Source organism: Pristis pectinata, chromosome 26, assembly GCF_009764475.1.
Source record: "Pristis pectinata isolate sPriPec2 chromosome 26, sPriPec2.1.pri, whole genome shotgun sequence".
NCBI classification, from domain to species: Eukaryota; Metazoa; Chordata; class Chondrichthyes; order Rhinopristiformes; family Pristidae; genus Pristis; species Pristis pectinata.
The window spans coordinates 25,627,522-25,644,568 of NC_067430.1; the positions used below are offsets into that span (position 1 = coordinate 25,627,522).

General features: G+C 38.9%; 1 protein-coding gene across 1 annotated transcript in view; it reads right to left on the reverse strand.

Annotated features, from left to right (window-relative positions):
• clstn1 (calsyntenin 1) overlaps nt 1-17,047 on the reverse strand; it is a 71,591-nt gene that overhangs the window by 26,371 nt on the left and 28,173 nt on the right. Inside the window, 4 exon segments of the mRNA XM_052039188.1 lie at nt 490-698; nt 2,533-2,728; nt 6,770-6,799; nt 12,475-12,597. Of these exon segments, the coding sequence (XP_051895148.1) occupies nt 490-698; nt 2,533-2,728; nt 6,770-6,799; nt 12,475-12,597 (558 nt within the window).

Below are 17,047 nucleotides of genomic sequence, written 5' to 3' on the forward strand. Positions count from 1 at the left end.
GAGATCAGGACTTAACTTGAGCCAGTGGAGTTGCGAGGCAGCAACACCATCTGCTACACCACTGCAAATAAGAAAAAGGGTATCAAGGGGTATTGGGTGAGAGCAGGAATTTTGTATTGAGGTAGATGATTAGCTACAGTTTTAATTGAATGGTAGAGCACGCTTGAAGGGCAGATAGGACAGAATAGCCTACTCCTGTTCCTATTTTTCCAATATTCCCATGCTGCATCTCGCATCCACCAATTCATGCTGGAAAATGTTTGTAGTGATAACATGTGTGATCAATAATGGTTTCATTTCAGAGGTATTTTACAGTCAGGTAGCTTGACAGTCACTATTCGGTACTGGAAAAGGAACTATTTTATTTACCTGCTTTTTTTTTTAAAGACGTTTAATAGAGAAACTTTTAAAAAGTTTAATAGAAACTCAAATTTAATTTGCTGTGTATTTTTTGAAATTAAGTTTATACCTGCATGCTTTACAACTTACCATCTTTATCAATAGTGAATGGCACATTAGGAGTAACAATTTCATAACTGCAGATTTGACTATACTGAGGAGAACAGTCGGCATCAATCGCTTCCACTCTCAAGATGCTGTCATATTTCTTTCCTTCAACAACCGTAGCTTTATAGGACTTCTCCTTGAAAACTGGGGAGTACTCATTTACATCATTCACCTGGATATGAACATTAGCTCTGCAGAACAGAAACACTGGTCAGTCACACGACAGTGGTCACCAATGAAGCAGGATCTGAATCACTTAAATATGACAAATACGGTGGATTTTCTTCCCCCTTTTTATACACACAAACAGCACCAGTCCAGTCAACTCAAATTACTTGACCTCAATTGAAAAGATAACAATTTCAGTAGAGTCCCTTCTCAAGGCATCACGTTTACCTCCTTCATGAAACTACAAACTCCAGGTAAAAGCTTAAGGATATCGCTGTAAAAGTCACTAGCTTTAACGACTAAAGAAAGGTGAAATAACATACACCGACCTTGCTCAAAGCCCACACTGAGATTTCAGTACTAAACTATATGCCATTAAGTTAAAGGTAGTTGGTTAGAAACTCTCTTGTTGGGGATGCCATTTGTCGGACATGCCCGAATGATGCAGAGTATTACTTGGATTGTCTGCCTTTATGAAATAATTTCACTAGTGGTCTGGTGATATCATCCAGTAGAACTCAGGAACCTAGTTATATGCAGTCCAAAGCATATGTATAGTAGCATCAACCTTAAGAGAATTGATGCTTACTACTTGTAGACATTTCCGAAGAAATTCAACCTGCATTTGTAAAGGGTATTTTTTTAAATCAAAAAAAACTCACACACACACTTCTAATGAACTGATCTGGACAATTTGTACCACTACAATGAAGACGCTGGACTCGAGCGCAGAATTTTGAGATGTGTCAAACTCTCTTTCATCACTTGAACCATCTAATCAATTCATTATTTGCAGTTGTTGATAATTGAAATGGAAGTGCAATGACTTGCAATCCATTACCTATGTTTTTAATCATCTCCTTCCTTAGAGTTGCAAAAATCAACATCCAATCATAGATCATGGAATAGCTTCCAGGACACCTAACTGACTGTGGTCCACATTGGGACATGGCACATTTAAGATAAACATTTAAAAAGAAAATAATCAAAACCTTTAATATAATAAGCTTTCATAGACATATGCTTGTTTAGACTTGATGCAATTCAGCAAGTCACCATTAAACTTGGATGAATAGCATTAGAATTTTACTAAGCTTTTGGTCATTCGGCTCCTTGTATTGATAGTGAGTGGTTCAAAGTCCGAAGCAAGGGAGAAGGTACCTTGCAAATACAAGAAACAGCCTGACCATAATCAATACAGATTTCTCCCTACTAATTGCTAATTGGTTGGATTATAGTTTAACTGTCAAGAGTTAAACAATAAATCAAAAATATATGCGCTGTCTTAATCTTACTTTCCTTCAAAAATATCAAATAATAAATAGAAAAAAGACATACAATAAATGTAATACAATTTGCTTAATACAACATGCATGCCAGTTGGATTTCTAATCCTGCAATATTTGACTTTCTAGAATTTAAGCTGCCATTTCAATAACTATATAATCTAAAACATCACGTGGTAATTGCATCGGCTTGCACTGACATAACTGGTGACTTGCTATGGAATGTAGCGATCCTTTTCATGTTCACCCATTTGGGTAATGCAGGACAGTAACAAAAATCTGGCAGCAAAAAAAAAACCAGACCAAACATCTGTAATTCCATTAGATGTGGGACACAATATGGAGACAAAAGTGATTCATTTGAACTATTCTGAATGCATAACCAAGACCAGAACTTCAGCTTGCATAGATGAGCATTTGATATTACATTCTATATTCTACTACTATCAGCAGTTACAAGCAACTCCAATTTTATATTGGTTATACCATGTCTTCTGCTCCAACAAAAATGCTGGAAAGCAGACAGTAGGCTCCAGAGTAATCTTTTTTCTGCATTGCAGTACATACTTACTTATGGGATTTTTTCATATTTTCTCCATCTGGACCCTCTCCACAGTCATAGGCCTGGATAGTAAATGTGTACTCTTTCTGCAGCTCACAGTCCATCACTTCTTTAGAACGCAAGACACCTTCACCAGTGGTTTTATCAACTATCACAGCTTCAAAAGGAACATTCTGTCCATGAATTCTAAATCCACAGATCTCACCTAGAGATTAACAAATGGCAAGTTAGAACAAAAACAATAATGCAACAATTTAACAAAAAAAAGGTTTAATGTGCAACAGCAGTCCAAACTTCACAGCCAGGGGTTTTGCTTTTATTGTGAGGGTCTGTTGAGAAAGCAAAGCCTGTGCCTTGTTTGGGTGAGTTCTGAGACTTAGTATGGGTGCATATGCCTGCCTTCCAAGCCACTGGTTTACATTGCATCCATTCATGCAGGAGAAAGAGAAAAAAAGAGAAAAAGAGACAGGCATTTCACAGGATTACTTATGACAGTTATAACTTGTCACATACAGCCATGGCTGCTGGAATCTTCTATGCCAAGCTACTGGGCAGAGCTGGGCTGTCTATTCTGACCAGGACAAAAAGTTAAAGTGCAAGTTAAAAGTCTGGAGATGTACAAGCATTTGACAGGTTCAGCACAGTTTCACAAATTCTGTCAATTTCTTTGAAAAACAATGTATTTTAAGTCTTCCTGTGCAATGTATCTGTCTACAATTAGGAATCAAGGCAAATCACTGGATGGCAACTCAGCATTAGGAATATCAGTTGAATTTCCTATTCCAAAAAAAAATGAACACCTTACATGCCTGTTTCATCAACCCTACCAGTACTTCTGACAATTGGGGATAGCATCTAGTGAACCCAAATCAAGCAGTACATTTAAATTGAATTTAGAACGTTTAGGATTAATTTGAGATTACAAGTCATTTAGTTTTCTTCTAGGGATTTAAAATATAAAATAGCAAGTTGGATCACACCTTTTACCACATGCAGTATTTGAGACAGGTCAGACTTCCACCTTCCAAACAACTACACCTGTTAACACAAGGGCAATTTGGAAAAAAAAATACAATGCAAAAAGGGCTGGGTATCACATCAACAACATCAGCTAACCAGAGGTACCAGAGTGCAATTTTTAGATTCAGAGGTGAAGACTACTGGAGGCTTTGGTGAATAGACAACTATCATGGATCTTCATTTCATCTTCTAAAAAAATTTGTAATGAATACTCTACTGTAAATTGTCCAATTAAGTCATGATATAAATTACTAAAGAACTTTACACTGAGAAAAAGAGTACCCACACTTTCAGCACTTAGGGATATCCTTTTCATTTTTCATTTTATTTCAGCCATTGGAAAAAAGCTATCACCTTCTTCCAGATTAGTAAATGCAGACACTGAAATGTTTTTGATGACTCAACTTGACTTCACTTGAGCATGCTTTCATCCCCACCCTTCATCTCAAATCTTCTCCAGTCTTATAGCTCTTAATACATCTGCCAATACAGGCCTCCTGACCACTTCTTGGATTTATCTGCTCCACCAAAAGGGACTCTCTCAGATAGAGAGACCCTAAAGCTATGGAACTTCCTGCTTAAACTCCTCCGGTATGCTTGATCATCTACCCCATATCTCCTTCATATTGCTTGATGTCAATTTTTATTTGATATTATTCCTCAGGGAAACCATGGGATGTCTTACGTTAAGGCAAATTATAAATTTAAGATGTTGATTTCTTATAACATTGAACAAGGATAACAAGACCAAATATATTCATTGGGGAAAGGGAGGTTATAAGAAAGGAAAAATGAACTGGAGGGCACAGATGCAATTTGAAGTTTGTTTTTTCTTTATTTCCATTAGATGCTCATGTGCAAACTATTATGTTGTGATTAAATCCTTCTGCCAACAGCAATGTCCCATCCCAATGTGCTTAATAATCAATGGATTTCCAAGGGTAGGCAAAGAGGCAATTGCAAGAACCAAGTTATGCTAATATAGCAAATGAATGTGTAATGAGTTTCTAATTGGCACTAGCAGAGGAGGGAATGTTCAGCAGAGCAGTACTCTGCCTTTGAATTAATGCAGAATCTTTTCTATGGTGATGTTGGGTGGAAGTGAAAAGAACATAATATGCTCTTGCTTTAGGTGCAACCCAAATACAGCATTTCTAATCGTGCTGCTTCCTTTGTACAGCAAAAGGCTGGCACAAAGATTGTGTTTAAATATACAGAACAGCATTAAACCAGAAGCAAAATTCAAGCCAGGATCCTGCTAGCTAAACCAAGATCACACTTGTATAATAGATGACTCTGGGGTAACCAGTCACAAGATCATGCACTTCAGGAAGAGAAATCAAAAGGCAGATTATTTAAGTGGAGAGGGAGTGCAAGTGAGTGAAGTGCACAGAAATTTAGGTGTTCTTGTGCACAAATCAAAACAATGCTGGCAGGCAGGTCAAACCAGTAGCTACGGCTGCAAACTGCATTTTGGCCTTCACTGCAAAGGGTTTGGGGTTTAAAAATAAGGAGGTTTTGTCACAATTGTATACGGTGTTGGATAAGCCTCCCTAACCTGGAATACTGCATACAGTTTTGATCCCCTTATCTATAAAAAAATTATATTGGAGGCAGTCCAAAGGAGATTCACCAGGCCAGCTCCTGGGATGACAGGGTTGTCCTACCAAGAGACTAAATAGTTTGGCTTTATTCTTTGGAGTTTAGAAAATGAGGGGTGACCTTATTCAAATAATACAAGATCCTAAAGGGGCTTGACAGAGTAAATGTTGGGATGTTTTCGATAGTTCAAGACCATCCCCAGCAGGTGGCGGAAGCTGATCATTAGAACTATTTAAAGTGGAGGTGGATAAATATTTGATAGATAGGAGAAAAGAGTATGTAGAAATGGCAAAGAGAAGTTGGGGCCAGCATAGACCAGCCATGATCATATTAAGTGGCAGGGCAGGCTTGAAGGGCCTGATAGCCTACCCCTGCTTTCTTGTTCTTAGCCACTACCTAGAAACTGAACATGCTTCAGATTATAAATTCAATTCTGCACATCACCAGAAAGGATAGCATACTGATTAATCTTGCAATGGAAAGAAGTAATGGCCCAGAAATTAGATCAATTGGTGTCACGTTTGTATTTGCCATGCAATCTTAGTTAGAGTTAAAACTCAGTGGGGTAAGGGGGAAATCAAGGATCATGCAAGTCCCACAAAGTTTGCTATTTTTGTTTCTGATTCTTCATGTATCTGATGCCCAAGCAAAAGAGGTCCCTTGTGTGCAAGATTTCCATTATCGTCAAGGGTGTATGCATTGCACTTGACACCTGTGATCCAATCAAGAGGGCTTTTACAGCATTTATGGGACCCGTATTTGCCTGATTTAAAGGGGGTCTGAGAGCAGATTCCCATGTCAGTGGTGTGGCTAGCAAATTTGGTCCACCAGTTATAGCATATGCCTGCTTCATTAAGCTTGCACTCCCTATGCACAATGAACCTAGCCACTAATATACCATTGTCTCCACTCCACCAAGATAGCTGATCCCAGCTCCCAAGTACCTAGCCAATGTACTTCCTTCTAGACAAGCAGAGAGGCAACCTTATCTTCTTTCCTGAAGTCTAACCCTATGCCTCCCCCAACCAAGGCAATCATAACCCTTCCCTCCCAGTCACAGCAAGGTCTAACCACTGCACCTGCCTCACACCCCCTCTGTGCCAGCCAGCCTTTCTTCTCTACCAAGGCCAGCCCAGCATCCACATCCCATATCTACACTCAGTTATCAACTCCATCATATTTCTGGTTGAGTATTTGTGGTTTACACCTGAATAATTTACTACTAGGCATAAGAAATGAAATATTCCAATTTTGACAAGGTATCAGGACACAGAAACCCAAGATTTTGCATATAACTGGATTTATATTACCAGGTTAACCTCAGACAATGATTATACAAAGTCAGGAAAAAATTTCATCGTTACACTCAAGTCAGAGGAGAGTTTAGGCTGAATACAACCTCCAAAGATGAATGAAACGTGAAATATGTCAAATAACTGATATTTCTAATCAACTCATGTTAAACTTTACATCCAGTAATTTTTGCAGATAAGCCTGGATAACAATGAGGAATAATATGGATGACAGGATTTGCTGTTTAAGTGCTGATTCCCCATTTTATGACCAGAGTTAGTGGGTTAATATAACTGTTCATGAAGAATGAAAGAAAGAACCCAGGTATCACCTTCTTTGGTGAATGTCACCTCATACCTCTCTATAAGGGGAAGAAAAGATAAACAGAGGTCAGTCATCAAGTAAGAAAGCAAAAGGGTGAAGACAGGAACAAGTAAAGGGATCATTGCAAATACAAAGCAACTTAAACAGATTTTTCTTCATGCATGTATAACTTTAGGATCTTTGTCAAACCAACAATGGGATTTTTAGTACAAAGAGATTAAAGAAAATTCTTTGCACAATATAGCTCATTAAAAACATACTAACCTTCACAGTTCCAGGTTTCCTTTAAAAACAGGTTATATAAAAATAAATTATCTACCATGATTCAAACCATAAGCAATGCATTGCAGAATTATACAATTTCTGCATAGTCTCATTTTTCAGAGTGATAGTAACTAGATACTCAGCTAAATTCACCAATTTGAAAGATAATCAAAATTATTCAGAGTACTACAATCATACTGCCATACATATACATGGTGCATAACCCGACAGGTTACGGAATCTTACCTGAATAAAAAAATACAGATAACAGTTAGAATTGAATACTGCTGATCCTTTCACTACAATCCCATTTAGTTGTCGATTTTTTTTTGGAAAATGTTCCATAAATTAGGTAACAGTCAAACATTTCATAGCCAAACTTTGATCTTGGGGTTTCATCTTTTTATGAGATCCAGATGATATTGCAAAAGACACCATGTACATAATTAAACATTAGATCAATAACATTTTCTATTTCAAGCCTTGCTCTCTCTTTTCAAAAATCATCCAATCATTTGCATCAACCAACAGCCATTAGGTTCGAAAGCAAGATGCTGTGACACATTGAATAGATATAAGACTGCACTTTGTAGCTACCTCCAGTAACACTAGACATACATTTATTGGAAGCCGTCAACAACTTTTGAATCATTAAAATAGTTTAAAACTTTAAAAGGAAGCTGCTATAAGCTCATCTCTAGACCTGCAGTTTTTGTTATTTGCAATCTTGGTTAAAGTCATTAATCATAACTTGCTTCGTAACTTCAATTTTCAGTTTTAATCTGGGGAAGAACGGCAAGTTTCTTTTAAATCATTGCGTTATTTTCAGTCAACAAGCATCAAAAGGTTGGAGAGACATGGTGAACCTGTTTATTGAAATGCTTGAGACGAGGATTTGAGCATTTGCCACCTTCCTCCTCCCCGTCAGCCTAATAACTAAAACTTGAAACACCATGGAATCTCACCAACTCCACCTTTTCCCACTCCTCACAACCCAACCAAAATGTCATCCTTCTCTGGTCACATCCACTTTTGTAATATCAGATTCAAGTTTGCATTGCCATAATGACCTGGCAGGTAGCTTTCAATCGGGGAAAGATTTAAAATGAGATTAAAAGCTGTCAAACTTAGGAGCACCAGGGAAATCTCACCCACTCGCACATCTTTCCTCCGTGTTATCCAACTAAAGTCACTAACGTACATCGTTTATTTGCAAAACTTTATTTCTAAGTATCAGAGCTATTTCTTTCCTTAATCACCTTGTGCACAAGTAGGAAGGAGGAAGAGAGATAAATGGAGAGGGAAATTAACAAGCCACTTCAGGAGAATTAGGCAGTGCAAAAATATCAAGATGCTCAAAAGCAATAGCTTTAAAGGACAAAAGGCCAAAGGATGGAAAAACAGGAGGTTATTCACCACAGACAAGATGAAAAGCTTTTCAATAACATAAGGCAAAAGTTTGGAGTACTGCCTGAGGAAAGCTAGTAGCAAAACTGATGAGTTCAGCAGCTGATGCCAAATGAAACCATGTGCCCACTTAACCAAAACCTGGGATGGCGGATCAGTGAAATGGTTGCAGTGACTCTAAGGAACCAGGTTTAGGAGCAGAAATTAACTGATAACAGGGGCCAAGAACATGGGTTGACACCACTTGGAGTGAGTGGCAGAATAGGGGGGAAAGTAATACATAAGATCTGAGACACAATTATGCAAAAAGCAGCAGCAAGAGTTTGCATGGTAAAATGGCAAACCAGGTGATTTATGCACAGCTAAGAGTTTACGATGCAGTACATTTACAGATGCAAGAGGAAGGCTGAAAAAGTGATTAAGGAAAGCCAGGTATGCTGATAAGGAAAAGAATCTAGGGAATGATTTGAAAACAGTGCAACAATACCCAAGTTTATGAATCTGGAGACTCAGTGAACCTCTTCATGGATTTAAGAAAGCAGCATTGTCTTTCTCAGACAGATTGATGAGAAATTAAGTAATCAACACTTACAATAGAAGATTGTGGTAATCAAGAGTAGATCCTTTAACCGATGGATTGGTGTGAATTAGCCAAAATCTTTTTTAAAAACTTGTTTCTTTTCTCTCCTGGCTTTAAATTTGAAGAATACGTGGCAAATCATGCATAATTTGCTTACAACCCTACAGTTCTTTGCACTTCTTGGATTGAGGGCCATTCAATGAACTGTTTAGGATCAAAAGACCTTCTAGGCAACTGCTGTTATGTCCACACCATCTGGTACTCAATGTACCTAACCCACTAATTCATTTGGCATAATCTGAATAAATTGAACAAATCTCAACGGAAGATTACCTTAAGTGTGTTATGTAAAATTGCTGGCTGGATTACAGTACAAGCTATGGGAACAACTCAAACAGTAAAAGCAAACAAAAGTCATGGATTGTCGAGCAATGGATATGAAAGTTGCTAATGTAACTAGAATGTTTGATAGTGCAAATTCGTGCACAGCATTCTTATTTTGCAAATTCCGAGCTTTACCAAGGGTCTCCCCAAACCATCCTGACTCGAGCTGTGGGTGGCACAGCTGCAAGTCATGATGAAATGATTTCAAATTCAGTTAAGGATAGAATTGTCACACTATAGTGGAAGACCCTTGAAGTTTTCAAAAAAAATAAAATGACAGTTAAAATTGCCAATCTGCAAGTGTGTTTAATGTGGTGCCTGGGCATTTTGTTTTAAAGAAAATGCTTTACCAATGAGGTATGCTGTGGGCATCTCTCCATTTTTCACTAAACAATTAGCTAAAGATTGTGTTTACCCAAATATAAAATAACCTGAACAATAAACTATTAAGGGGATCAAATTGCTTTTGTTTCTAAATTGGATGATGTTTTGTTCCAAGTCAGTTAAAAGGTTTTTCTGGATAAATACAACCATCCAGCTGTTCCATTGCTAAGAGCTGTAAAATGCAAAGAATGCCCTTGGTTCACACTGCTACAGTGTAAATTCACAGTATCCACAGAAGTGGCCCAATATAGAGATGGTTTTGCTTTAGTTTCTGGTTTCACCAACCACATGGGAGATGTGGAGGTGTGATGAGGGGTGTGCAAGGACCAAATAAAGCATATATGCAATCAAATTGATTGAAATGCAGAAACAGAAGTCAACCGAAATAACAAAAATTAGTTGCTGTACTTTTCATTTTAGCAACTTTCTATAGTAAAGTTCAGTTACTTTGAATTATTCCCTTTTGTACTAGGAGGTTTATCCAGCTTGTGACAATCAGGATTTCACATTTCTGTCTTAATAAATCTTCTAAAAGTCGGCACCAGAGTGGGGTAGGACAGTGGTACATAATTTGCAGGGAGAATCAAATTAAAGATCTTATTTAAGGGCAACTCATGTGAACATTTATTTTAATCACACACGAATGAAACCTTTTTTTTAAAAAAATGTGCAAATGAAGACACAAATGCTAATGTTTATTAGTGAACTGGGTTCCATTAGAAAATTAGATAATTGTCAATAAATAGCCTGCAATAGAAAAATTACTTCATTATTTCTAGCTTTCAAACCTGAATTTGCCTGTGCACTGGTATCACATTAGAGCTACCCCATAGAGCACTGATTATTATAGTGCTCTTGGTCCTGGAGTTTGAACAGGCAGAAGGACAAACCTCTCTGTAATTTAAATAAAGACATTAATTTGGGTGTGCTGGCAATTAGCAGCAGCTGCTCCAAATGCTGACAGTCTTCCCAGATCCTACAGTCTCTCTCGTTCATTCCGTTAGATGCGATGGAAGCAGTTGGCACTTTGTTTGGTTGCACTACTTGCACCAACATGCCCAACTGCAGCACTCACAGGCAGCCATTTCACCTTGCCTTGGCGGTTCACACCATACCAAGTCAAGCAGCAAGGACATCACTGACTATTTAATTGCTGTAGGAGTACCAGGGAAGGGCTGAGCCCTCAACCAGATTCCTGGCAAAACAATGTGGAGGGCTAGAGTTTGCAAGTCCTTGGCAAAGCAGCATCGTCAGTAATGCTCTCCTACGTAAAGCCATGTCCCCTTTTAGCACTGATTCCATAAACACTTGTTCTCAAATGCCATGCAAAGTACCAGTTTGTGTGTAATGTATTACACACACGATGTCCAGTGCTTACAAAACGAAAAATTTATATATGTTACTGTGAATTATGTTTCAGATTGTGGCATTACTCTGAAGATGAATGTGCATTAAGTTGTAAACAAAAGTTACACATAAGAGCACTTCAGGGGTCAACCACAACCACCCTTAATTCTCAACATCTATTGATCAAAATATCAAGTCAACCTTCAAACCACAAAGAAACCATCTTTAAGAGCTTCCAAAACATGACAAAAATCTAAATTTAGAAAATTTCTTGACCTTGTGTGCTGAACACAATCCTGGTCCTGTCAACTAACCAGTTAAGTTTACTAGATGTAGGCAAAGAAGTTAACATATTTGATAGAAGAGCTTTTAATGAAATTTAACTAAAACCTCAACAGCTATCGTCAGTAGAGCACTAAATATCCTGTTGATAAGACAGCAGGATCACCTTTTCTGCTTAGCTTCTAAGCCAACTTACAAACCTGGAGGGGGCAACAGAAATAACACATCTGACAGTCCAGAGATGGCCTGCACCCTTCACTGTGCATCACTGGAGAAGTTGTACCTAACATTTACTTTGGTCCTTCCCACTGCCTTTAATGGAAGACCAAGAGCTAAAAAAAAAAGCTGTGAAATTTAGGTGTTACTGGAAGATAAGGGCTGATATAGAAAAATCACAGCACTGAATTATTTTCATCTTTCAATATCTTGGAGTTTCTGTACAAATTCATGATAATTTGAATAAATGTTTTGAGCATATGCAAATCATATTCAAAATTCTCATCAACAACAGACCATTAATTTTTAGGAACGGAAAGCAGGATTTCCCCTGCTGATCGTTTCAAATTCAGTTCCTTTATCAAATAACCTCTAAATTACAATACGCAGACCAGCATTATTGCAATGGCCTAAATAAAAGAGCAGTTGGTACTGGAACTTGACTAGTACATATTAGGTACTCTGCTGTTAGACCCCACAGGATTTTTCACATTCAATACAGGGCAGACAAGGTGAAGCCTTGGTTCAGTATCCCATCATTTAAGCTTCAACAGTGCAGCACTCTCTCAGCTTTAAGTTTAATAAAGCCACTCTAAAAGGAATATAATTCTACTAAAAGGCCACTTGTACAGCAAAGTTGACAAAAAGTTGTCCATAGATGGCAGCACCAATCCCTGGTGCAAAAAGGAATAATTCATAAATCAAGTTCACAGTCATACTTAAATGCATTCTTTGATGTGGCTTTCAAACAATAAGTCTCTGGATTTACAATACAGATAATAAATCAAACATAGAACATAATTTAACATATGGACAGAAGCAACATTTGCGCTAACCAATTTACATACCTGCATAACGTAGAGGTGCATCTTTATCCAAGGCAATTAATGGAGGATCCAGCAGAACTGTGACATCATTCTCTGTTACAATACCATGATAAGTGGTTTCTATCCAAGGCTTGTGCTTGTTTACTACAGAAATAAAGATCAACATCAATGGTTAACTACAAAGAAATGTGTTTTTAAATACCATGAAAAATTCAAAATGTCTGGTAGTTTTCAATTAATATAAACTTTAGAATGCATTTCCAAATTTGCAGCTTTATTATAACTCTCAAAGATGATATCCATACAATTATCAATCTTCAAAACTCATTACACTTTGTAATATTAATGATACAAGCACCATAATAGTGTGGCTTTCTTCATGCAAACCTCCCAATATATATCATATACTCAGTCACAATACTTTTCGGGAGAAAACTGCATTTCATCCCAGAATTCGATTATGTAATACCAGAAGTCCTCTAATCTGGTCAAATCTTACTTGGGTAGGAAGAGGAAGAATTTGGGAACAAAGGTCGCCAGCTAATTGACTGAATTTCACTCACATGGAATGCAATAATCTACAAAAGACGATAATTAAACAAGCATGCAGTTAAACCAGCAGCATTAGAGAGATTTATAAACATGCACAAATCAAACAATGTAAATATCTTGTTATGATGGGGTCATGTGTGAAAACTGGGTTAAGTATTAAGCAAGTTGGCGAGCTTGAAAACTGAATCCTAAGGAGATGACATTCTACGTCCCAGAGCTTTGAAAGATGGTGTTTGAGATATTGGATGTGCTGGTTATTGCCTTCCAATGTTCGATAGATTTTGTAACAGCAGCAATGTGACTCCACTTTTTTTTTAATAAAAGAGGGAGACAGAAAGCAGGGAACTACTGACTGTCAGTAATAGAAAAAATGCTAGAATCTACAATGGAGGAAATCACTGAACACCCTTAAGAGGATAATAGGATATAGTTCAGTCTACTCAATCTCTCCTTGCAAAGCAAAGCTGCCATCCCTGGAACATTGTAATGAGTCTTTGCTGCAGTTTTATACAGCATTCTATAACTCTATACAGTACTCCAGATAGTCTGAAAGGCCTATACACTCGCAATATGACTTTCTTACTCCAACATTCAAATACAAATCCTCATCAAATTAAGACTAAACATATAATTTGCCCTCTTAATGACTTGCACGTTGGCCTTCTACAACTTGTATACAAGTGCACTTAGGTAACTTAGAACATCAGCATTGTCCAATCTCTCACCATTTAACAAATTTGCTGTTTTTCTATGATGCGCAACAAAATGAACAACCTGCTTTTTTCTACATCATATTCCATTTGCATGTCTTGCCCACGTCCCCTTGAAGTCTCTTTACATTCTCCTCTGTACTTGCAATACCATCCAGTTTCATATCACCAGCAAACTTGGAAAATTTATGACATCTGGTTCTCTCAGCCAAATCACTGATTATAGATTGTGAATATCTGAGGCCCAAGCATGGATGTCTGTGGTACCCCACTGGTTACAGCCTAACAATCTACATCAACTTTTGGTTTTCTATCTGTTTAACCAATTTACCTCTTACCCCAAATCTATTTCTTCTAATTTTATTCAACTCTGATAAAGGGGAAAAGATTCCTGCAATCTACCCTATCTAAACCCCACTTAATTTTATATAGCACAATAATGTCCCATCTTAATCTCCTCTGCTCTAGGAAGAGCAGACCTCGCCCTTCCAGTCTCCTCATAATGAAAACACTATCCCAGGCAACATCCTGGTGAATATCCTCTGCATTCTCTCCAGCACTATCACATCCTTCCTAGTGTGGTGACCAGGACTGCACACAGTATTCCAGCTGAGGTCTGACCAGTATTTTTATCAAGTTGGAGCACAACTTTCCTGTGCTTATACTCAGTGCTCTGATTAATGAAGGCCAGTATCCCATAAGCCTTCTTAACCACATTATCTACTTGCGCTGCCACCTTCAAGGATCTTTGGACTTGCACCAAATTCCCACTGTTCCTCTAAATAGCAGTTTTTAAAATATTACCTTATCTTTGTATTCTACCCTATAAACTGTTCTCTCCACTTTTCCCCCTCTCTGCAAATTAAACCATGCTTATTTTCTCACTTTTCTAGTTCTGATGAACGATCCTCAATCTGAAACGTCAACTGATTCTTTCTTCAAGGATGCTGCTTGTTCTTCCAACAGTCTGTACACTTTGGATTTCCAGCAGCTACAGATTTTTGTTGTTCTAGTCACTAAAATACCTGCTAAATATTCACCAATGCTGGTTTGATCAAAAGGCAAGAAAATTTGTGGATTTAAAGCAAAAAGAAAACCAAACTGCTAGAGGAACACAGCAGGTCAGGCAGCATCTGTGGAGGCAGAGGGATAGTTGACATTTCCAGTCAAGATCGAGATTCTGTAGCCGAGAACGAGACTCCCGGATGGTATGTTGTCTCCCAGGTGCCGAGGTCAGAGACATCTTGGATCGAGTCCACAGCATTCTTAAGGGGGAGGGTGAGCAGCCAGAGGTTAGTACCCATTGGTACCAATGACAGCTAGGAAAAGGGATGAGGTCCTGAAGAGTGAGTATAGGGAGTTAGGAAGGAAGCTAAAAAGCAGAACCTCAAGGGTAGTAATCTCTGGATTGCTGCCTGTGCCACATGCCAGTGAGAGCAAGAACAGGAAGATAAGGCAGACGAATGCATGGCTGAAGAGTTGATGCAGGGGACAGAGTTTCAGATTTGTAGATCATTGGGATCTCTTCTGGGGAAGGCGTGACCTGTACAAAAGGGACAGGTTACACCTGAACGCGAGGGGGACCAATGTCCTTACAGGCAGGTTTGCTGGAGCCGTTGGGGAGGTTTAAACTAGGTTGGCAGGGGGATGAGAACCAGAGTGTTAGGTCAGACGAAGCAGTAGGTGTAAAGGTAGATGCAAGGTGCAGAGAGACTGAGGAACGATAGGCAGTGGATAGGGCATAAATGCAGGCAGTTGGATGGGTTGGAACGTGTTTAATGAGCAATCACTGTATTGGGACTATTCTGTAGCTCCACCCCTCCCACCCCCCTAAATAGCAAATTGGGACACTGAGCAGGTAAGTAGGCAGATTTAGGAAAGGTGCAGAAATAACAGGGTTGTTGTCATGGGTGACTTCAACTTCCCTAATATTGACTGACAACTCTTTAGTGCAAGAGGAGATGGGGCAGAATTTGTTAGGTGTTCAGGAAGGCACAGTATGTGGACAGGCTGACTAGAGGAGAGGCCATACTGAATCTAGTACGAGGCAATGAACCTGGTCAGGTGACAGACTTCTTGGTGGGTGAGCATTTCACAGATGGTGACCACAACTCCCTGACCTTTAATATTGCAATGGACAACAGGAGCAGACAATATGGGAAAGTATTTCATTGGGGGAGGGCTAATTACAATGGTATTAGGCAGTAATTTGGGAGCATAAATTGGGAACAGACGTTTTCAGGGAAATGCACAGAAATGTGGAGGTTGTTTAGGGAACACTTGCATGGGGGTTCTGGATAGGTTTGTCCCACTGATAGTAGGGTGAAGGAACCATAGCTGACGAGAGAAGTGGAACATTTAGTCAAGTGGAAGGAGGAACCATACACAAGGTTTAGGAAGCAAAAATAAGACAGGTCTCTTGGGAGTTATAAGGTAGCCAGGAAGGAGCTTAAGAGGACATGAGAAGGCCTTGGCCAGTAGGATTAAGGAAAACCCAAGGTGTTCTACACGTGAAGAACAGGAAGGTGACTAGGGTGAGAGTAGGACTGCTTAGGGATAAAGGGGGAACATGTAATGAAGGCGGAGGAGGTAGGGGAGGTCCTTAAATGAATATTTTGCGTCAGTGTTCACCAGGGAAAAGGGACTTAGACAAATATGAGATCAGCATAGAACAGGCTAATGTGCTGGAGCATGTTGAGGTTAAGGAAGAGGCAGTGTTGGAGCTTCTGAAAAACACAAGGATAGGCAAGTCCCCGGGGCCAGACAGGATATACCCCAGGTTTCTATGGGCAGCGAGGGAAGAGATTGCTGAGGCATTGACAATGATCTTTGTGTCCTACCAGAGGATTGGCAAATGTTGTTCCCATGTTCAAGAAAGGTAATAGGGATAATCCTGGGAATTACAGACCAGTGAGTCTTACATCAGTGGTGGGCAAACTACTGGAGAGGATTCTTAGGGATAGGATTTACAAGAATTTGGAGAAGCATAGTCTTATTAGGGATAGTCAGCATGGCTTTTGTGAGGGGCTCAAGAGCCTAATTGACTTTTGAGATGACAAAACAAATTGATGGAGGTAGAGCAGTGTATGTGATGTATATGGACTTTACTAAAGCATTTGACAAGGTTCTCCAAGGTAGGCTCATCCAGAAAGTTGTGAGGCATGGGATCCATAGAAACTTGGTTACATAGATTTGGAATTAGCTTGCCCACAGAAGGCAGAGGGTGGTAGCAGATGGAGCCTATTCTGCCTGGAGGTTGATGACTGGGGGTGTTCCACAGGATCTGTTCTGGGACCCCTACTCTTGGTGATTTTTATAAATGACTTGGAGGA